The following is a 24055-nucleotide window of genomic DNA, read 5'->3' as shown; positions in this document are numbered from 1 at the left end:
AGTGTATAATTGCCTGTGGTATTTCTATAATCTGGCAAATGACCTTGTAATATTCCACCCACAGTTCTCTGGCCAATAACACTATAAAGTGCCTTTTCATTTTTACTTGTTGTGCCCCAAGAGCCCCAGAATCAGCCTGCAACAGCCACAAAATATCAAGTCCTCTTGGTGACTATTGCTCACACTTGAAAGCTGCTCAGAGAACGACACAGTCTAACTCCCCAAATTCTTGGATTCATTGGGGAGGAGGAAATCCTCCTGGCTGCTGGGACTCATCTGAAGGAGTCTTTAGATTGGGATCAACTATGAACAACCCATCCCTGCTAGTAACTGGATGAGTCCTGGTCTGCTGATTGTACTGACCCCCAACGCCCTGGGGTCGCCTAAAATGGAATCCAGGTGATCCCCTTGAGGATCCTGCAGGAAGGTGGGTCACGAGATGTCCTTGGGCACTTCAGCTTTCTGTACTTCCGGCTTTAAGATCATGACGTTGGTGACGTCTCTGAAATCCTATGCATTTCTCAGTATCTGATACGGAAGTCTTCTAAGATCTCAGTAGTTCCTCTCCCAAGACCTAAAGGTACTACCAATATCAAGGACAACACCAATCTACTGAATAGGTATTATGTCGTCACATTTTGTGAAGTGTCTATGCTCTCGGGGCCCCCTCCCCTGGCTTATGTCCCTTTGAGAAGAGAATGTGAGAGTTGGTCAGGAAGAGGGTGGGAAAGGGGCACGATGCAGGCATATTCAGACAAAGAATAATGGTGATCAGATTCCTCTACAGTTTATTGTTACAGCAGAAGTTGTGGGAGACAGGAGAGCACCTTCCACACATAACACACCGTGGTCAGAGCCCCAAGGGAGCCCTTTCCACTCCTATGCCAAGCCCCAAGCAGCCCTTGGTTCCCACCCGCTTCCCACTCTAGACACACTCTGTCTCGATAGCTACCAAAGTTAGTGCAGCCAATGGCCCCAGGCCCCTTCCTGTTGCCTCAGCTCCAGTCCTTTCCTCAAACTTGTTCATTGCCCGCCACCTCCCAGTCCAACTTCTATTCACACACTGGATGTTTCTCTCACATCCTGAGGACAACTAACCCAGCAGCAAGCCTCCCGTGACACATTCATTTAGGCCCATACCCTTCAGAGACCTGAAGGGTTAATGAGAAGCCATGTCCGCTTTGGTGAATGGAGACCCAGCCCTACCCTTGCAATGGGATGAGTAGGGAGAGTCTGGGGGAGGCACCATGGACAACTACAGCAGCCTCTTATGCCTCCTCTACAGACACCTAGATTAGGGAGAGGGGACACATGCCCTCTCCGCCTTAACACAAGAATGAGGGAAAGGGGTCATTTAGGGGTCAGGGTCCCTAAGAGATATTAGGATCTCTCTCTCAGCTGAGAGGAATCACAAGTTAGAGGTCAAGGTTAGGGAAGCAATCCAAGATCAAGGCCATGTCCCCACATGATCTGCCCATCTTCCCTTGCTCACTCTGGCCCAGTGCCCTATGCACCTCCCAGGTTAGTGCTGGGGGAGGTGAGGGTGGGTCCCACACCAGGGCAACAAGGGCCACTCAACAGGAGACCTCCATGGTGTGCCCTGGGGGCTCTGAAGGGAGAGTCCCAGACTCGCTGCTCTGGGACAGGGTGCGAGAGCGGGACCGATTGCCATCAAAGAATGCCGCACTGGTCAGGGAGGCTGTGCGAGAACGGGACAGGCGAGTCATGCAGGAGGAGGCCACTGTGGAGAGAGAAGGATAAGTAGGCAGTCAGAGAGGAGGTAACTCAGAGTGGGGTGCTTGGGTGGAGACGAGAGTTACGAATGGGACCAGGGAGTCAATGAGCTTGATTTGGCAGATGGTGGTGAAGTCCAGGAATTAGCCTAAAATGCTTCCTCCCCTCAGTGGCCAACCTTCCTCCTATGTAGCAATCCCTCGTCCTCATGATAGCCTCTGACCCCCATACTCACTGTAGCCCATGCCTTGCAGGAAGTACTTGATGGCCTCGGTCAGCTTGCCTGGCTGTGGAAGTACGCAGAGGAGCGGGAGACAGTGAGGTGAGGTTAGGAGCTGTGCTGGAGCCCCAGGCCCTGGCAGGTTGGGGATGGGTTGTATGGCAAAGGGTGTATAGTCCAGTGCCATGAATATCCCATCCCACGGATGGCAGGGGTACTCACCTGAGTCAGCTGGGGCTGACCTCCGGAGTCGGCCATCTGTTCAGGAGAGAGCCAACCCAAAAAAAGTGATACACACATGAATAAAGTGAGCCAGGCTGGGAGGCAGAAAAGGGTCTCTCTTCCCTGCTTCCCCGTAGGGGTTTTTTGTTGTATTGGTTTTTGTTTGTTTGTGTTTCTGTTTTTACTTCGTGCATTGCACTTGCTCCCAGGCAGGACCCTGGAGGCCTCGGCCTAGAAGCTGAATCTAGGATTCAGGATCTATGGCTCTGGACAGGAGTCAGGCTGGGCATGGAGCAGGGTGACTGACCTTGAGGAAAGAGGTCTGGATGGGGTCCAGCTTGGAGTTACATTCCACCTGGAGTAAGTAGGAAGTTGAATGAATGAGGTCACAGTCCCTGCGGCCCCTCCCGTCCAAAGGACCCACGGACCCAGACCCCAGTTCCTTTCCTATCAGTCCCCTACCCATTTCCTTTTTACCAGGAATCAATCTCTCACGTACCAAAGTTACTCTCCCTGTCCCAAACTGAGCTTGCCTCTTGGCAAGATACCCCTCTTAACCACCACCCTAGGACTCCAACCCTCCCTCACCCACCCCCAAATTCCCCACTGACCACTGCATCTTCATGGGGTGCTTGGTCTCCTACCACCAGCATCACAGGGCACCTAGAGGCACAGTGTCGGGGAGGAGGTGGTGAGCCCTGGCGTTCCCTCCCCCACCTCCTTCCCAGAAGAGCAGCTGGAAAAATGTCTGGCTCCAAAGAGGAAACAGCCTTCTGAACCCCACTTAACCCACCAAGAGGATTCAAAGGGGGAAGACCTAGAGAGCAATTATTTGCTAAATGGGATTGGGTGGGACCCCTCCCCAAAAGACCAGGAAGGTAGAAAAAATGTCCAGTGCTTTGGTCACCATGCAAAGTTGTACTGTCTTCCAAGCTCCTTCTAACTTGATTTACACATTCCCCCCAATCTTCCCTCTCCCACAGACAGTTTCACCCACCCAAGAAGATGACCGTGTCCAGTTGGCTGTTGTTTTTGTTTTGTTTTGAGGCAGCAAATTTATTCTCAGAGACTGAGTTTTCTTTGCCAGCAATTTATTTAGCACAGGTTCACTGTGGGAATTTTAATCAATTTATAAGCCAATAGCATACAGGAAAATATTTCTTAATAAGCCAAATAAAGAAATAACATACTCCAAACAAATGACACATTAATCACATTACTGTTTAGACAAAGGTAGGTGAAGAAATAAAGTCCAAATTTAATATGCGGTGTACTTTTTTATACAAGTGGGCACTTTAGTGAGCCAGAGTCCAACCTACAGCTGATTTTCAGCTGCTGGTACAAATGTAAAAGTCTCCTGTTGCTAGAGCACATTGCTAGGGAACGAGGATGTGTTGTTAGGCAGGCCATTCTCTTTCATGGGGCCCCTACAAGGTTTATCACTACTGTCCACTGTCTGCAAGGAGTGGCTCCCCAAGACAGGAGTGAACGAATGCCCCAAGGATTTTTGGAGAGTTTTGGGGTTAATGAGGAATCACCTGGCCCAAACAAAACTCTCAAGTAGTGCTCACAAACTCTCAGTATTTATAGTCCAAATGTCCCCTTGCCGTAGTTGCTTCTCCACATGTTCTTATCCATGAGCCTGCAGCAGAGCCCCTCACTGCTTATATGACAACAAATGCAGAATGATGACATCCCGGCATGACTTACTTATATCAAAGCAACTTTTTGTCCTTTGTCATAAACAAGTGGATTAAAACAACTTTACTTAAGTCATAAACAAGTGGATTTGAAATCATATGAAACCTATACACACACTGTCCATCCACTGGTTCTGAATCCTAGATGGAGGCCCAGAACTTCAGCTCACACCATGGCAACAGACACTCAGCTCCATGTCTCGACACCCCATCCCCACAACCCTTCTCTTCCCAATCTTTCCCATTTGATTTCACCCTTGTGAAAGTTCCCCTCTAACAAATATATGGGGTGAGAGAATGATACACCAACTTGGCATATTCAATTTAAATATTATTTAGAGGGGGAAAAGGAAAAATTAACTCTGTGTGCCTTGCTCTTTGATTCCAGAAATGAATCTACATTCCTGATTTTTCAAAGACATTTGATACACACATCTGGAGGCCTACACTTCTCAACACAAAAGACTAATTTGTCCTCAATTGTTTTTATAACTCAGGTGTATCACTTAGCATGACAACTTGTCTTTGTTCAGGAGGAAAAATTTTCCTTTACCCTTCTAAGTTCTTCTGGCTGGTCTAACAATTAAATTGACATGACACAGTTTAGCAGGAGAAAAACAAATAAAATTTTAATAACATGTATATTTCCTGTATAGATGTGTCGACGTAAGAACGTCCAAACCTGTAGAGAATTTTTAAAGAGTTTATTTGAGCCAGACTAATGAGATGCGGGAAGCAAGATCTCAAATGCTCCATAAAAGGACAATTTTGCAGTTCCTTTTATACATTTGGAATTAAGAGGGAATATAAGGACGTTTACATGAAGTTGGGAGAAAGCAAGCCAGGGAAATCTCTATGATTAGATTACAGGACAGTTAACAAGATTATGTGCTCTTCTGAAAGTGGTTTTACACCTCTGAGGGATCTGAAAAAGGCATTTCAAAGATGTATAACCTAGACTCACAAAAGCAATGGACAGGACTCACTTAAGATGAACATAAACATTTTATAGGCCTGGGGAGTGACGACCCACAATACCTGCCCAGTCAGGATTTTATGATCAGATCATCCTGCGAGTTACTTTCGGTTAGATTTATTACAATGCCCCTTTTTCTGTCCACACATGGGAGAAACCCAGGAAAACTGAGTAATTGCCAAAATTGCAGAAGCCATTGCCTTAAATATCACCTTCAGCTGAAGACAAAAGATGTTGGTAGTGGGGGATCAGTTAAGGGAGATTAGCAGGAAAAGCACAGTAAACAAGGGTACGATTGTTATGCAAATTTGAGTCCATGCTTTTTAGATTGATAATAGTTTCTAGAGATATAGAGACCTCCTTCTCTTCCTAGTACCTCAAGGAAGACACCCTGACAAAGGGAGATTTCCTTTATGAATGTAAATGTCATTTAGAGAGGGTAACTTCTACTTGGTTTTCAGAGGTTTTCCCATGTGTGTTGTTTCTTAAAAGTTAACCAGCTTAAAATAATCCTTATGTCAAAGAGAGATATTTTGGAGTGTCAAGTTCTGTTCCCCTACATCTTCATAAAGTGGGTCATTTTAATAATGCAAAATAAAAAAAAAATGCAAAATAGTTATTGAGAATTTTAATTCAAAACCTTTACATTACATCATTACAGCCTTGAGTGGAAGACAGATAGCACGCTATATTTGTGACTGCAGATATTATACCAACTTCCTGAGTATAAACATAGGTTCTTTGATCCTACCTCTTCCATCCTCAAACTCTACTCCTAGTTTCATGGAATGTGAGTTTGGATCTTATTAACTTAGCTTCCAACTACAATTAAACACAATACCATGCACATAGCTTACTAATTATTTCTTGTATGATAGATGCAGCCCAAAACAATTAAAATTTTAAAAAATGAATTTGAATCAATAATACCTAGCAATGTTGTCTGCTCTCATGCTTAGAATACCAATTTGGCAGCCTTTAGCAGGCATTGATGCAGAAAACTTCCTGAAGGTATTGTTTACTTCTTCCTTCTTCCTTTTACTCATTTCTTGAAAGTTTCAACGTGGAATTTTGAACAATAACATAGATAATCAATTTAGGTTGTAAAACAAAATTAATTTTAAACTATAATAATGAATAAAAGCATTTATTTGAGTAAAAATTGCTGCAGCCCAGGTGACACAGATTGACGTAGCAACATTAATTGTGGTCTTCTGAAACAAAGGAAGAAACTTTGCTTTGACATCTTTCTCCATGCTCCAGAGGACACTCTCTTGCTGATCCCTCTCAGTTTTCCAATTTCCTCTACTCCTCACCCGCCCCCCACTGATTTCATGTGTAGGGATCAAGAGGGCTTTCGTGCAAGAGAGAAGTAAGAGATACAACTTTGCTAGGCAGTCTCATGTGAGCTAATGAATTGACCTGGAAAATAACGTGTAGAAAGGAGGGAAGGGGTCAGCAATGATTCTTGGGGGAAATCCATACTTAAGGGATAAAAAGAGGAAGACATGACAAAAAGGGAAACCTGGTAGGTGTCAAGAAAACAGGAAGGAACGTGGAGGACTGCAGAGTCACAGGGAGAAGGGAGGAAAGAGTTTTGAGAATCAAGAGATTTTTGGTATTGGCAAATGTGTAAGAGAAGCCAAGAAAGCCAAGAATCGCAATGAGGCTATTGGATTTTGCTTTTAGGAGTTAAATGATAATTTTCTTTTATAAAGAAACTTCCTGCCCATAGTTCCCATTTTGGTCAGTTTCATGCAAATGAGTTTTCCAAATCCTGTCGTTCTGATTGGTCCAAATAGTGCAGTTCTGATTGATTGGTATAGATGTAAATAAGGATACAATTTGTGCAGTGCTGATTGAATGGGGCAAGATGTCAGTCCATTGGTCGAAAGACAAAACCAACACCTTCCCTATACTGATTGAGTCAGGTGGTGTAAACAGTCAGAGGCATAGTACAGGAGGTTGAGATCTCAGCCTCTGGCTTTTTCCGAAATGCAAAGTGTGTGAGAGGCCTCTGCCAGCAATAGCCGCGAGACTCTGGTTATGAATTTGGGCCCAGGTAACAAGAAGTCCGTTTTGACAGATGTAATTCTAATCAGGTTTATTTTAACCTCTAATACCACACTGAAACTTACTGAACTAAATGATCTCGGGCTGTCCTGAGGCTTCTATTTTGAGTTCTTTCTTGGCACCATTTTAGTAGGCACTTAAAACTGGGATTTTTTAAAGCTTGGATGAGATGCAGAATAATTTTCTGTTATGCATGACTGAGATGCAGGAAAAATATTTCAGAGGAAGAAAGCCGTCTCCAAGTGGTTGTAAGAATAATTTGGGATAGGGCTGATGGAGAATTTAATTTTAGCAGCGTTAATATGTGGAACAAAATACTAAAATTTTGCTTTCACATGTTGTATATTTGTAATCATACCTAACAACTGTGATTAATACATGGTTTGGTTTGCACCTCAAGAATTCTCACTCATACGCCTGCGTTATTCTTTAAATACAGTTGATCCTTAAATAATGGAGTGTGGGGAGGACTTAGGGGCACCAGCCTGCTGCACGGTCAAATCTGTGTATAATCTTTGACTCCCCAAATACTTAGTTTGACTACAGTCCTTGATATCTGTAGGGGATTGGTTTTAGGGGATCACACCTCACAGGGTGATCTGATCATAAATCTGCAGGGGATTGGGCATCTGTGGATATGCAAATCCTCAGATGCTCAATTCCCTTAAATAAAAAGGCGTAGAACAACGTATACAGTCTGAATCTACATCCACAGATCTCCAATTGCAGATGAAAAATTCTGTTTTCTATCCATAGTTGGTTAAATCCTCAGATGTGAAACACAGAGACACAGAGGGCTGGCTGTATATTTAATGAAAAAATAAATCCATGTATAAGTCGGCACACACAACTCAAACTGGTGTTGTTCAAGGGTTAACTGTGTAAGTTAAATGAAAGGATTTCAGTGTATTGTTGTTTGTTATCCATTCCTCAGAGGTAGATAGAGCCCAAGGATGAGTCCTTTGTAAATACACTCTAATAATGACCCAGAACAGTTAATTTATGCACAAAATTTGCCATAATTCTTTCTGTTGGTTGCTTCTTTTACACATTGATGGCAAGAAAATTAAGAGCCTCCATTAAAAACATGGAGTTTCAAAAAAAAATCCAAGACTTAGATGCAACCCAGTCAAGGATATTGTTGTTCTCTTGGGCTGTGGCTGGTCAGCCTCTCTCCAGCAAACGCGCCAAGATAATTTCAGAGAATATTACACTGAAAAATATTGCTGCTATATATACTGGCAGAAAGCACTGCCTGGGAAGGAAAATCATCTTATCCCGGAAGCCTGCAGAAATTGCCCAGTGAGAAAAATGAAGTACATCCAACATGGCAAACCAAAACAATGGAAGTAAGGGCACATTTCACAAAGGCTTTCAAAGCAAATTTGAAATTTTCTTTTGAAAATTTGTGAGTCCTGCAGACACCCTACACCTTAAGGCTGGGAAGGGTGGGGAAGAAGGGGTTCTCTCTCTTGTAATTCTTGTAATGAACACTTCAAAGGAAAGTTTAAGCAACAATTTTTGGTATTGTAGGATAAGGCCATTTAAAAGTGAATTATAAAAGCAGGGCCATAATTTAAAGTAAATCAATGGACAGTTTCCCAGCTAGCTAATGGTGAAGTTGACGTGCTCCTTGTTCTCTCTCCTTGACTTCTTTGTACCAGTAAATTCTGTTGAAATCCTGGCCCCCTTAGCCCCTGGTCACAGCACATGCCTTGTCCTTTCCCTTCCTCTCCAATCATGTTCTCTTATCTCTGTGTTACCTACTATACCCCCGTGATCATTAATTCCACCAAGGCTTCCACTTACATAAAGTTATGGAAATCCTTCTCCTTAATTCTATGATTTTCCACATCAAATCTAATATCTAGAATACACACAGCATCTTCTTTCCAAAACCTGAAGTCCCTCCTGACTGTTCTAGTTCTGGCAAAGGCACATTCGTCCTTCCAATCACCCAGACCCACAACCCCAGCCAACTGATTATCTCACACTTATGTCCCTCATCCAGTTAGACACCAACCCTTCTAGATTTTTCCACTGTAGTATCACCTAACAATATTTATTGCTGGGTGATGGGATTGTATAATAAAAGTATATATTAATCATTTAAACTCACACACACTGCATTTCTAATGTACATATACCGTGTTTCCCCAAAAATAAGACCTAGCCGGGTATCAGCTCTAATGCATCTTTTGGAGCAAAAGTTAATATAAGACCTGGTCTTACTTTACTATAATATAAGACCAGGTCTTTATAATATAATAATATATGATATGATATGATATGATATGATATGATATGATATGATATGATATGATACGATCCCAGTTCTTATATTAATTTTTGCTCCAAAAGATGCATTAGAGCTGATGGTTTTGGCTAGGTCTTATTTTCGGGGAAACACAGTAGACAATGCATTTTCCTATAATTCAATATCTTCTATCTGTCCCTTTCTTATCACTTTGTGAAGCTTTGTATTCATCTTGACTTCATCCTCAGCTCATTTCACGTGTCCTCCCACTTCCATCCTGTCCATTGGAAGCAGAAAACCTCACTTTAACTTGGCTAAATTTGAAAGTTTCCCATGTGTGTTCTCTCCACTGCCATTCTTAAAAACCTCAAAATGTCCCAGAGTTCTCAAGTATTCCTCCCTCCAATTTTCTAATTGGTCCTGATTCTTTGCCTTCATATCTGTTTTTGGATCTTGGCCCATCAATGGATTATATCCCCTATCTCTTTCTCTGGCGTCTTCTACCTCTTTCTGGAAAAAACAACTTCCCTTCGACCTACAACATTCTCAAGTACTTCATCAAGAAAAAAACAGCCTCCTTTAGCTCTTCTAATCTCTCAAGGCCAAACCTGCCTTTTTCCTAGGTCATTTTTCTTGAGAGAAGTTGCCTTCTCTTCCTAACTTCCTCCTAATTCCTCAATTCGCTATACTATTTTCAGTCTTTAGAACTCTACTGCAATAGCTGTCTTGAAGACCATCATTTAACTCCGAAGAACAAAATCCAATAGCCTCATTGCAATTCTTAGCCTTCTCTGAGACACTTGCCACTACCAACAACTCCTTGATTCTCAAACTGTTTTCTCCCTTGCTCCTGTGACTCTCCAGTCCTCCAAGTTTCCTTCTTATTTTGTTGACATCTACCAGTGAGACAGGTTAGTTACCATGATGTTAGGGAGACATAGTTACCATGATGTTAGTCTCCCTAGGGAGACCTAGGGAGGTCCCTGGTAAACTAAACAAAGACAGCCATATCCTGAAACTTCAGGTTCTGAAATAACTCCTTCACTCCAGGACAAAATGTAACAGCGCCTGGAGGTTAATAAATTATCTTGTAAAATTCCTTTTGCGGGACAAACGGAATAGATCTGATAGAAAGGAATGGGTTCGTTAATCTCTTTAGGGTGGGCAAACAGGACAAACCTGACAGACAAATTTCATGAGAAGGTGCCAGCTCCCCTTCCCCAAACAGGAAGGTATAAAAATAAGAGCTTTTGCCTGAGTTACTGGGCATCCCATTTGGGAACCCCTTCCGGCTCGGGAGATATAACCCTTTACTTTTAATAAACTATCCTCTTTTATGACTCCGCACCTCTCCTTGGTCCATGTTTCCATCCTTCGGCCTCACAAGACACGATCCTGGCACTCACAAAGAAAATATTCTAAATCACCAGCTTTCTTTTTGTTTTTGCATGTCTTCCTCTTTTGATCCTTTAAATATAGATTTCCCCAAGGTCCCATTGGTAACCCCTTCCTTTCACTTTATATGTTTTTTTCAGGTGAATGTATTGGCTCGCATGAGACTGCCTAGCAAATTTGTACCTCTTACTTCTCTCTTGAATGAAAACCTGCTTGTTCCTACACATGAAATCAGCAAGGGGGAAAAAGTAGAGGAAACATGAAAACTGAGGGGTATTATCAAGAGTGTTCTTGGGAACATGGAGAAAAATGTTGAAGCAAATGTAACCTGTTCCCAAATATAACTCTGTCCAGTTCTGTTGTGACATTCTTTAAGGAAATTAGATCACCCAAACAGAAAATCCTTCACTCATTAATTCATTGCACAGTATTTATTGAGTCCCTGCTTAGAAGCCCCCTCCTACATATATGAATACAGGGAGGCATAGACACTCTTCCTACCTTCCAGGGATTACAGTCCATTCAGTGAGACTAATTTATCAGACTCATTGTGAGCCTAAAGTGACAAAATATAGTTCATCTTAGCATTAGGTGACGGACTCATTTTTTAAGGGTGGCACATCACATTTAAATATTGTAGAAATTCTATTCATTTAACTATTTTTATATTATTACAGTACTGAATAAGTAAAGAATACTAAGGAATCATTTATCCATAGCAATAATCATAACAGCATTATGAGAATGATGGTGATATTTCTATGGTGAAAAATAAATATGTGAGTCATCCCTAAACATTTAGAAAATTTAAGTTATATGGAAATCAAACATCAGATTCTCTTATTTTTAAAGAGCCAATGTATCAAGAAGAATAGTTCCACCACCAGAGATCGAGATATTCTCTAGCAAAAGACAACTTTAAACTATTCTTTATTTTATTTTATATTATTTTATTTTATTTATTTTATTTTTTTCAAGGAGGGCACAGCTCACAGTGACCCATGTGGGGATTGAACTGGTAACCTTGGTGTTGTTAGCACCACGCTCTAACCAACTGAGCTAACTGGCCACCTTGAATTATTCTTAATACAAGGAAATAGAAATGAAAAGATAATGTCCAATGTGAAACATAAGTGAAATATTAGTTCAACTGTCCTGAATCTAATTTCTTCCAACCATTTCAATAATACGGACTACTTATAAGTATTTTCACCCAAGTCTTTCCAATGCCTGAAAGCGCAGAAGAGTAAAGCAATAAATTTATTTCAGTTCTTCACATTATCCTTGTGAAAATCCTTGGAAAGTTTTCTGTGACACATTCATGATAGAGTCCAAATTATACTGTTAATATAGTATGAACTCATTTATACAAATAGATTTTAATCTAACATATGCTATAAATAAGAATATGTATATCCACAGGGACCACTTCTTATACATTTACATATAACAGAACTTCCAGCTTTAGAAGTAGACACAAACATCTTTTCAGCTACTCTTTCATACACATTCAGATTCTACAGCACTGATTTCCAAAGAAAGGTTCACATAGCCCTGAAGACTATACAATAATTCATTGGAAATTGGCAAGAAAATATTAGAATATCTGCATATATATATATATATATATATATATATATATATATATATATATATATGACTAGATTAAGATTACTAATATCCTTTATACAAGAGCCGCACTTGGTCCACATGTTAGATGGTCATATGCGTATACAATGAAAGAAATCTCCAAAAGGAAAAGGGAGTGTAGGGTTTCTTGATACCAAAGGATGGGTATTGGCAACTTCACCCAACCTCTGCTTCTAGCATACCTCAATAAATTGTAGTTTATATGTATTAAATGTAATTAAAATTTGTTTTATCTTCATGAGTAGACTTGTAGGCATCAGTCTAGTTGTTAAAAACAGAGTCTCTAAAGCCAAAATGGCTAGGTTCAAACCCTGCCTGACTTTGCACAAGTTCTTTGTTAACTTGTCTCTGCCTTAGTTATCTCCTCTGTAAAATGGGAATGAAACCTAACTCACAGTGTTGTTATGAGATTAACTGAGTTAATATTTGTAAAGTGCTAAAATAGTAAGCATTATTTAAAGTGCCTGGCAAATAATAAGCACCATATAAATCTCTGTTAAATAAGTATGTGTTCATGAGATGTGGAATGCCCGTGATAATATTTTGTACTACAGATAGGTTCACTGGTTATCTCAATGCAAAACATTTCAAACTCTTGTCAAACTTAAAGATATATTGTATATTTTTCTTGTATGGCAAAAACTGTGTTCCAAGCTTGCTGATCTTTTCTGTGATAAGTGTCTGTCAATAGCAAGATTTCTACAGATATTAAAACAAAACAAAACAACGAAACCTAATATGTCCCATCAAGGTAAAGGCGATGCTTTAGCAATACAAAAGTAACTGCTTCTTTTTGAATACTATGGAAACAGTCTCTGAAAATGAGTCTTGATCAATGTTTATATCATTGTGTGATTTTGTGTGAAAATGATGTGTGTCATCCATTAACAGTTTTATTTTTTTGCACACAAAAACCATGGAAAGAGAATTTTCTAACTCATTTTTAAAAATCTAGAGTTGCAATGGAGTTTGAAATTTTTCGAAAATTTAAAATACACAAAAAAATCCCACTTATACTTCATATTCTTATTTATTTTTAAGTGGTGTTTATCATTGTCACATTCTTCCTAAATTTTACTTTTATGTAGGTTTTATGCTCATGCTATACTAGTCTAAAAAGAACATGTATATAATTTATAAGTAAATGAATAAGGCTATGTGATGAAAATATTTTCACTGACATGGTGCATGATGGAAAAACAACACCATTCTACTGTCTAGAAATGGTCATTGTTGAGTGTCTGCTAGGGGACAGAAACTTATTTGCCATATGTGATCTTATTTAATCCTCACAATAATCCTCACAATAACAGGTGCACATTTACATCATTCCTATTTTATGAAATAGGCAACTAAGGTGAAAAGAAGTTAAATAAATTTCCCAGAGCCATAGAGCATGCAAGTGATTGCGTCAGGATTGGAAAGCAGTTCTACCTGGTTCCAGTGGTGTAATCATGATCATCCTCTGTTGCCACTTTTCTAAACGCAGAGCAGAGGGTTTATGATGATAACGTGCAACAAAATAACTTGAAGTGAATAATACCAGGAAACTCAGATTGGTTAACTTAAAGAAAAGATATTTAATCATATTTTGGTTACATATATACAAACAGTTTTCAACTTCCAAATGGTTTGTGCTCTAAACTTGTTAGGAACATGGAATGCATTTTCTTCTAGACACAGGACTAAAGATAAGGGCTGAATTTCTAAACTATACAGAATCCTATTTTGTTCATAACATAGCTGAATTATTAGACATTAGCAAGGAAAAATAGCAGGAAACCAAAGTTCTGCAATATCAGCAATTAGACACACACACACACACACACTCTCTGAGAGAGAGAGAGAGAGAGAGCGCGCGAGAGAGAATATTGCTGCTTAAGGAAAGAGAAAACATGTTTTAAAGGACTGTGATCACGTATAGTATCATTTTGCGCAAAGGAATATTTCCTAATTTTTCTGTACTTCAAAGTTAATGGCATCAGTTCTTCCCAACACCTGATTGGACCCCCGAGTACATAAATATAGTTTTCTTGATAGAGGTGTGCAATTATTGTTTTTCTCAGAATTAAGGCTGGTTTTTGAGCAAATTGGAAAATGGGGAAATGGGCAAAGAGAAAGAGGGGTTGAGAGTTTGGTTTTCCTTAGGTAATTAGGAAACGTTAGCAGAAAAAAGAGAAGAATGAGGTTAGCAATGACATGAACACTTGTGGAAAAAAACATTGTCTTTAGTAAAATTGTCCAATGTACGGGATGGAGAAAAGAGACAGGAACATGGCAAATACCTGTACACACCTCTTCTTTGTGGTTCTGCTACGTGCCCACTGTGTCTACTTATAATTCTGTTTAATGTTTTTGGATGAGACCGTCCCCTTTTCCCTCAAGGTTTCCAGGAGCATGCTAGGTTCACAGCAGTTTGGTTGATGGCTGGTGGAGACTGGGAGGGATGGGTGTCAGGGGTCATAATGGATGGTCATCAGGTGTCTCCGATGCAAGAATGGCCTCAAGGTGGCTTTGAAAGCGAGGAATGACCAACGCCCAAATTATGAGTCCAGGGTATTCAATTCAGGAAGCACTTAAAATGCAGCATTGTTCCTTTTGGCAATGAATTAAATGAACAACCTCCACTGAGAGAAATATTTAATCATTCTTTGAAATCTCCCAGTATTCTTTAGCTCCAAAGAGGAAGAACGTTAGAACTGGAATAGTTTTCAGAGACCAGGTCATTCTTCTCATCCTTACGAGAAACATATTTGATTTATGTTCTGTCAGCTTCCCTAGATTGCTGCACTTAGAACTATACTGGCTACCTTCTTCTCTTTCTTACAATACACTTTTAAAGTCATTGTAATTTAATTTCTTGGTCACCCTCCTGTCTTATCCTAAAATAGAGCATACATTGATATTACTTAGCTCCTTCCCTCTTGAACTTTTCTCTCCCACTCAACTCTTCTCACTCTCCTCCTACTTTTTAAAATGTTCCATACCTTTCTCCCTATAACCTTATATTTACCACACTTCTCAATTTACATATCACATGCTAATCTTTCAGCTCTATTTGTTTTCTTACACCCTCCCATAGGATCCACACACAACTTGAGCAATCGTACCATTGAATAACTCCCCATTAAATACCTTTCCAATGCCCAACAGTAATTCAACTTGCTAAATCCAGTATTCTATTTCCTCAGTGCTTTTTACTTCCAAATTCTCGATAGAATCTTACTGCCACTTCAGCAATTTGGGAGCCATCATTATTTCCATCCTGGGATTTGGGTAGCAACCCAAATGCTCTCCCAATTTCCCATTTCCTCTGTGGATTTCTTTTGCTCAAGTAGAATTCTGCAAGCATATTCTGATCTGCAATGTTCTTGCTCAAAAACACCTGATAGCCCTGAGAAAAACCTAGCCATGCTGTGTTGGAATCCTGACCTACAGAACTGTGAGCTAATAAATGGGTGCTGGGTTAAGCTACTACATTTGGGGCCATTTGTTACACAAAAACAGAAAAGTAATACAGTCTTTATGATATGGCAGCTAACATCCCCCAGAGTGAGCAATCCAAGAGACAGTAAGGAGGTAGCCACAATACTTTTTCATGGAAGAACAATGTACAGTCAATTTCTTAGAAGTCACTAAGTCAATATTATGGCTGGATTCATGATTAGTTCAATGACGATTTCCAGAGATGATCAATTAATGACTTATTCAAAGTCAGCCTAGAAGGAAAATTATAATGGTTTGTTTCATATTATGTCTTCTACAGTTTTCTCTAAAACATTTTATTAATGCCTTGAATATCAACACCAAAGGCATTCTTACCAAATTCATGAATGGCAAGAAGATAGTAGAGCAGCCAGTATACCAGACAACAGAGTCAGGATCCTAAAGGTTCTCATAGTATATAATTATAGGTCAAATCTAACACAATGAAATTTTTAAATGATAAATTTAGAAGTTCAGCACTTGAGTACTGCATTGAGAAAAGTGACTTAATATTTGTGCTTACAAAAAACAATTTTAGGCAGGTGTTAGTTGACTCTAAGCTTAATATATGTCAACTAGGTGATGTGCCTATCAGAACCTTGACTAGAACCTCAGGCTGTGTTAGAGGCAGATGTGATGCTACTCAGACAAAACCTAGAGAAACAAATTGAGTACTGACTGTTACACTGAAATAGGAACACAGGAATTTACAGAGAACAGATTAACTAGAAGTTCAGGAGTCTTAAAAAGCATGTCATAAGGAAACAATTAAAGGACCCAGGAATATCTAATTTAGAAAACAGAAGATAAAAGAACATATTTACTGACTCAAATACTAAGAGTTGATAAAAAAAATTCATTTCTTTTGTGTGGTTTCAGAAGGCAGAACTAAAATAAATGGATAGAAATTGTGGGGAGGCAGATTTTCAATTAATACGAGAACTTGAACAGTTTCAGTCATCTAACAGCAGTCCAAGCTGTCTCAGAAGGTGGTGACTTCTGCGTTAGAGGAATTCCAAAGCAGCTGAATGGCCGCTTGTCAGATACTGTAAAATCCATTTTGTAGGTGGAAAGTTGGAATAAATCACTTCTAAATCACCTGTAAATTCCAAATATCTTCAAGCCTATCCTGTGAGTCATTGATAGGTCCTCAACTTTCACTTCCATTGTTCCATTGTTTGGCCTACTAAACTATGCCCTTCAGGCACATGTGGCTACTCCATACTACTACTTTTCATTTCTTGGCTCTGTACTTTTTCTCATCCTCTTCCCTGTACCTAGACTAACTGCTACCATTTTATGTCATTGGCAAAATCATACCCACCCTTGAAGATCAAGTACAAAGCTAGTGCATCCTTGATGCTTTCTCTCATAATTTATCTAATTATCCCCTTCACTTCCTTAGCATTATGGTTACCTTCTAGAATAGCTTTTTTGACATTGGGTCTCATGTCAGACATTTTTTTATAGCTATTTTCATTCCCCAGAAAATTGAAAGGTGCTCGAAGGCAAGGACCATATATTGCTCATTTCAGCATTCCTGTTTAAGTACGACTGCCTATGACTGCCCTAATATCCTTACACACGCTTATGAAAGTGGATTTCACACAGTTACTGCATGAAATCAATAGCGATATTGAAAACATAATTTAAATACATTTATGATTAAATGTACTTCTGAAGTAGAATATTTATGCCTCTCCTTCATTGACTCTTACTAGATTTTTTCTGCCTGATTTTTAAAATTGTGATAAAATGCATGGCATGTACCATTTAAACCATTTTAAACTGTATAGATGCATTTACTACATCCACAGTATTGCACAACCATCACCACTGAGTAGTTGCAGAACTTTTTCATCATCCCAAAAGAAAACCCATACCCATTAGGCAGTCGCTCCCCATTCCTCTCCGCTGCCAGCCTCTGGCTACCAGCAATATGCTTTCTGTCTCTATAACCTAGTTCTTTAGAAGCTCTGACACAAAGTCTTATACCAAGCGGCTATTCAGTAAATATTTGTTGAAGTGAATTTGAATAAAAAGGCACTCCCAGAAAACACGCATGATGCAAGACAAACAAATAGGAGAGATTGATTTTTTAAAGTGTAAATGATTTTTAAAGACTATTGTCTCAGTATAACATTGTGTAGAATAATGTTAGTGATTTTTGTCAAGCAAGTACTTTGAAATATAAAGTTTTATGTAAATGCTAAAAAAAAAAAAAAACCTAATGAGCTAAAGGGAAATTAAGAAATTAGCTGTGCCAAAGTATTTTGGAAGAAAGTCTTTTAAAGTCTTATTTTGCCATTAGAACTTCCTAATTTCCCTCAAAATACGCACGAATGACTAAGACGACCAAAAGACATCTTAGGAGTTGGTCTTGAAGAGATCTTCAGTTTTCGGTATATTCTTTGCTGCAATAGCTTGTTTTGTAATATTCAAAATACTGATTTTTTTTTTTGTCTTCTTAAGACCATTCAATAAAGGAGGATTTGTTTTTTATGTGTTTATTTGATTTCTGGGAGTTGAAGGATACGTGGGTGGGTTCCCATGCCAGTTGTCCCTTCCAAGTAACAACCCTACTTAAAATTCTGGCACTCACTTGTAATCTCATCAATTAGTGGTTGCAAAGACTGAGTTTGTCACATGAAAATGCTCCTTAACCTTAATTTTCTCTTTCTCTATGATAGTATCCTTATCTTCCTGCTGCTGGAGAATCTACTGGTCTATGCCTCAGTTTCTCCACCTAACGAATTAGTCACATAGATCTTATAACTTAAAGGAACTGTGCATTTGTTGTTCACTGCTAACAGCTCTCTGACTGAGGAGGGTTTTTCAAAGTATAATGACGTACAAGTGACAATTTAGGTTAATTAATTTCAGCGACATTAAACTAACTGTAAAACTCCCAATGTGTATAAAATGACTCATTTCCAACAAGCCCTATCTAATATCAGGAAATTGTAAAGGTTATTATTTAGTTAGCTATTATTCCAAACAATCTTGAGGCCAAAATTAAGAGTAGTTTTTGCTGACTATGCCCAATGATACAAATAAAAGAAGGTGAAAAGTGAGCATACGAGCGAGTGACATAGAGATCTAGCCTGTCTCATGAGACATTCAGCATGGAAATGATTTTGGATGGGTTCCAGTAAGCATCGCAGAGCTGTAGAGGGTTACAGAAGACAATCTGCATAAATTTGAATTCTTGCCCAGAAGAATTTGTGTTTGAGGTGAGAACACTATCTAACAGTATAATTAAAGCCTAAGGTAGAAAGTTAGAGGAAGTAAATGGAGTCCTGCCAGTTTTGCTGAGACCAGTCGTTTTGGAGGCTCCTTCCTCTTTCATTTTTTCTATTTGTGAGTACCACAGGGTGGTGACACTCTGAGTCATTATGAAGAAAATGAACAGTCAATGTATTCAAGTGGAGGGTGGGCATTTGCTTCCATCCATCCCCTCCCACCCCCAAAACTAGGAAGATAATAGTTCCTGTCCAAACCATCTCACTTTCTTTCTTTAGTTCCTGAATATAATATCAGAATGTGTGGGGGAAAAAACAAAAACCATTTTTTTCAGATACTTTCAGTTGTCTTTGTCTAATGCATGTCTACCAAATTAAGATCAGATTTACCTAAATAAAGTAGGGATTGTTGGGTTTTTTTTTAAGGAAAGGGACACTTTTTGGCAAAATTCTATCAATGAACTTAAAGCAAGAAATAGATCATTTGTTATAGATCATCTAAAAACTCTTACATGAAGTAAACCGTACATTCTATGAGGTATCTACTATAAGGCAGGGACTTTGTGTGTTTAGCAGTTCTGCTGTTTGGCTAGAGAGCTGGTCAGGTTTAAAACTTTTAAAGATTTAATCCTAGACTGGAGATAAGAGAGGTATCTGTTTAATATATAAGAGGACAATAGAGAGATGGAAACATAATGATTAACAAAGAGTTTGGTGATCAAGATCAAATAAATACATCAAAGGTATTATCCTATTGAAATTAAGTTATCAAAAATAATCAGATGTTAATTAAGTTTTCATTATTAAATCAAGCTTAAACATTATTACAAATAATATACTTCTAAAACCACCACCCTAATAAAACAACCATTTTTTATCCATAGGAACACATCATTTTGCTTGACATCTCAGCAGTATTCACCACAGCTGACCACACCTTCCTTCTTGAAATACTATTTTCCTTGTTCCAGGACTACTCAACATCTCTCCAGCATGGAAGTCACCTTTGATAGCTCCTGTTCTTACTGCTGCAGTTTCTCGGGGCTGAAAATGAGTTTTATTCCCTAGTCATTCTATACTCATCCTATGCAATAGTATCAAATACCATCTAATGGCTCCCAAATATCTAATTTCCAACCAGATCTATTTTCTGAGTTCCAAACCTGTATACTAACTATCTATTGACTGTTTCACTTGTTATTCTGACAAGATCCCAACTTCATGTCCAAAATGGATTTTTCAGTTTTCCTTCCCAAATTTACAACTATATCAAATATGTCAATATACCACCATCTTCCCAGGGGTTTGAGGTAGCCTTATGGAGCTAGTTAATTTTTCCATCCCTACTCCCAATCATTTATAAATTGTATTTTTCTTACCTTCAGAATGTAGCTCAATCTGTCCTCTTTTTCTTTGAAATCTCTCAACCACTTTCTTCTCTCTCACTTGGACAAATGCAATGGTCTCCAGACTGATTTTCCTTCTTCTGTTCTTGATTTATTTCAACCCATTTTCAAGGTAGCACAACACGGTCTTAAAACGTAAATGGGTCCCCATCACTCCGCAGCTCAGGAAGCGTCAGTGGCTTCCCATAGGATTAGAAAGATAAATCCTAATGGCATCGCATGATCTGGTTCCTCAGCAGCGTACTGCGTTCTCCTCTCACCACGTACCAGTCACTCCATTCCTTCTTCCACTTCTGTAATGGCATCAAACTCTTTCCCACCGCCGGGTTTCTCTTCCTCTGTTTCTGCTATGTCCATCTGGAATGCTGCCCCCCAGTTTTCCCTTGGCTAACAATGATTCTCCTGTCATTTCCTCAGAGATCTTTCCTTGATGAACACCCTCTGCCCTAAACCAGCTTAGGTTCCCCTAATATACAGTAACACCCTCACTTCATAGCATGAGTCATAGTTTGTAACTATATATCTACTGGTTCAATGTCTTTCTCCCACCTCACACTGGGAGGTCCCTATATCAGAAATCGTATTTGGCATTTTCACTGCTGTATCCCCAGTGTCTAGCGCAGTGCTGGCCCAGAGTAAGTTGGTAATGGGTACTTGATGAGTTTCAGTAACACTTTGACACAACTTTATGCAGCATTTTTAAATGAAGCCAGTTTCATAAATAGTCTTTAGTTATCCCATTTATTATTTACAGAAAGTACAGAACATTCCATCGAACAAGTATGACAAAATATATTTAATTATTTCCCATTTCCTGAGAAGTGCTACCCCTTTTGCTATTATAACTAATGCTGCTATAATAGAGCTGTTTCCTTGACAGAAATTCACAGAGGTGGAAATCACAGACTATCCAGCTTCTGCATAACCTTTAAAATACTTATCAAAGAAAACTGCCTACTCTATGTGAACTCCAGTCCTACAACCAAGTCTCTTCCCCATGTGGGTCATATACTCATTTTATGAGTCATAACAGACACTAGTAAAGTCTAATTTCTTACAAGTCCTGGGAACATTTCCCATTATATTTTATGTGTGTCAAAGTATAATGACACCAGGACGTCTATTGGGAAAATATGTCTACTGTGAATATGACATCATAAATCTGATCTAGAGTCAAGGTTTTTAATTGACTCTGCTACCAATTAAGAGTAACAAAATGACTTGTTCTTTTAAGTTGTCACTTTCAGCCAGAAACTCATTGTCTTTACTCAAGGATGAATTACACAAACTTGAATTACGAACATTAAATATTTTTCAGTAAGATTTCTTTATAAAGAAAACATGCTAGAATCCAAAAAAGATTTTCAAAAATAACCTTTTTAAAAAAAATGTATATATTAATGTTTAAGTGGGAATAGACAGAGGACAAAAAGTGGGTGAAGAGGTAGTTCTTCCAGAATCTACAGTGTACTTAAACCAGGGGTCAAGGCCTTAGCAAATAGAATTGTGATTCTGTGCTAGAAAGATACCTGTTTGGGGCCTGGTCTGGAATGTGAGTGATGTGATGGGTGGATTTGAATCTGCTCTGTTACAGTTAGCTTCCAGAAAACTGGGACAGTCCCAGACCGGGTGTTCTTTGGGGAAGGACATTACATGGTTCCTGGGTTCCTGTTTCAAATGGGCTCAAGTCCACCCCTGGAGCTGAACTCAGTTTTTCAGAGATATTTACTTCATAACAGAGCTCTTTCTTTCCTTTCTCCCTTCCTTTTCTTCTTTCAGTAAATAAATAAGCTTTTCCCTCCCAGAGTCCCTATGCTAGACACTATAGAGGACATAAAGAATGTGCCAGCAAGTCTCAAGCCTTGAGCAGGATAGATTAGACCCGTGCAAACACCCTTGGGCGGTATAAACAGGCCATGGTAGGAGCCAAAGGAAAGATACAGGTAAACGAATGAGAGATGCCTCTGGCTGACATATTAGTACAGATTTCTACAGAGGAAGCATTTCAGACAGCTGGAAGAAAAACAGAGTGAGATTTAGATATACATAGATGGGGCCTGGAGATTGGAGTAAGAAAGGACATCAAGGGCAAAGGAAATAGATTTCACCTTTCAAGTGCTTTTTGTTTTCTCTCTGTCTTTCGTGGCTGGGTGTCCTGGGGCAGTGATTCTTCAATTTTAATGAACAAACGAATTACCTGGCAGTTGTGTAAAAATGCAGATTCCGATTCCTCAGATATGGGGCAGGCAGGAATCTGCATTTCTAACAAGCTCCCAGGTACTGAGAAGGACTCTTTGAGCAGCGAAGTCCTCAGCTGCATTGCTAATTTGAGGCTGCAGCAGTGGGAAATTATCGGACTGGGCAGGTCTGCTTGGCCTGAAGAGCTGGGGATAGCACAACAGGAGCTTCTTTCACTGTTTGTCTTTTGGGAAGGTTCCGGAGACCTCTCCATCTCAGACTGGACGGATTGCATCATTCTATCCTCTACACTAGCAGCACAGAAAGTCGGGGAGAGATAGCCACTCTCTGTGGTCATTGACTTGCTTGTGTCCTAGCAGAATAAGGGATTCTTTGTTAGCTCAAAGCCTCGCAGATTTTCTGGGTCTTGGTGGAGACAGTCATTTTAAACCAAAAACAGGTTTTTCAAAAATATTGCTGAAATAAAGGAAGGAGTAATTAGGGTGGTTCGGCCTACCAAACTGTGAACTTAATACAACCAAGCAGGTCTGAGTTAAGGTGGAGACCTTGCTACAGCAGAGACTGGTCAAAACAGTCTTAGTATCTTTTTATTTTTCTGCTGGATACTATTCTTCAAGACTTTTAATTCAGGCAAGTCAAGAGATAAGAGAAAAAGAGCCATGCTTGGCTATTTGTGATCAAAATTCAGAATTAGTCACTGTGTAAAATTTATTTATCTGTATTATGTCTTAGTAAATCTTAATTGTATCCTAACTTAGTAAACACATATGTGGAGATCTCTAAACTATTAATCTACCCCCTTAGGCCTTTTCTTTGGAAATATAGTAATATTTGGACAGGAGAAAGTAGAAATTTTTTAAAAGCACTTTCTATGTATGCAAAATTGTTTTTGTGAAAACAGGAATGCTGTATTGCACCTGCAGAGATAAAATATGATAGCTTGTACTAGAAGCAGTGTTTCTAAGAAACAGTTCGATTGGAAATGTAAAACACACTCTTGCTTTCCCTCTCCCATTTTTTTTTTTTTTAACTTACCCAGATGGGTGGTCATGGGTTCAAAGTAGCAATATTTATTCAGCACTTGTGTAGGCCACCTACAGTGCTAGGTATATTACATACGTGTTCACTTCAATTAAAACCATACGTAGATAATAATACACATTTTTTTAGGGACAAGGCATCTGGTATTCAGAGAAGTTGTAGACTTCACGCAAGGTTCTATAGAAAGAAAGAGTTGAAATAGAGGTTCAAAACCAAATCTATTTAAAATAAAAACACATGTCCTTTCTACCATAGCATGCTGCTGCTTTTTCTTTTTTGTTTTTCTCATTCTAAGAAATCTTTTTTTTATTGCTTCAGCTTCTGCATATGACCATGAAACCTGTATTTCTGGGTTCTTCCTCATCCAAGAAATATTCCCTAATTTCAATGTCCCATAAGAAAGCTCTTCTTGGATGTCCCACTTTATAAGAGCTCAGTATTTCCATATATCTGA

General features: G+C 39.2%; 1 protein-coding gene across 1 annotated transcript; it reads right to left on the bottom strand.

Annotated features, from left to right (window-relative positions):
* Positions 1–765: 765 nt before the first annotated feature.
* LOC117022842 (protein NDRG2-like) lies at positions 766–2925 on the bottom strand. Its single transcript, XM_033107016.1, has 5 exons — positions 2788–2925; positions 2484–2531; positions 2177–2212; positions 1970–2021; positions 766–1741 (listed from the first exon to the last, which is right to left on the bottom strand). Exons 1-5 carry the CDS (start codon positions 2827–2829, stop codon positions 1575–1577), a joined length of 345 nt encoding a protein of 114 aa, XP_032962907.1. The 5' UTR covers positions 2830–2925; the 3' UTR covers positions 766–1574.
* Positions 2926–24055: the final 21130 nt, after the last annotated feature.

This window comes from Rhinolophus ferrumequinum, chromosome 6 (assembly GCF_004115265.2).
Source record: "Rhinolophus ferrumequinum isolate MPI-CBG mRhiFer1 chromosome 6, mRhiFer1_v1.p, whole genome shotgun sequence".
NCBI classification, from domain to species: Eukaryota; Metazoa; Chordata; class Mammalia; order Chiroptera; family Rhinolophidae; genus Rhinolophus; species Rhinolophus ferrumequinum.
Note: the sequence above shows the minus strand (reverse complement) of the source record. Positions and strands in the feature narration are given on the sequence as shown.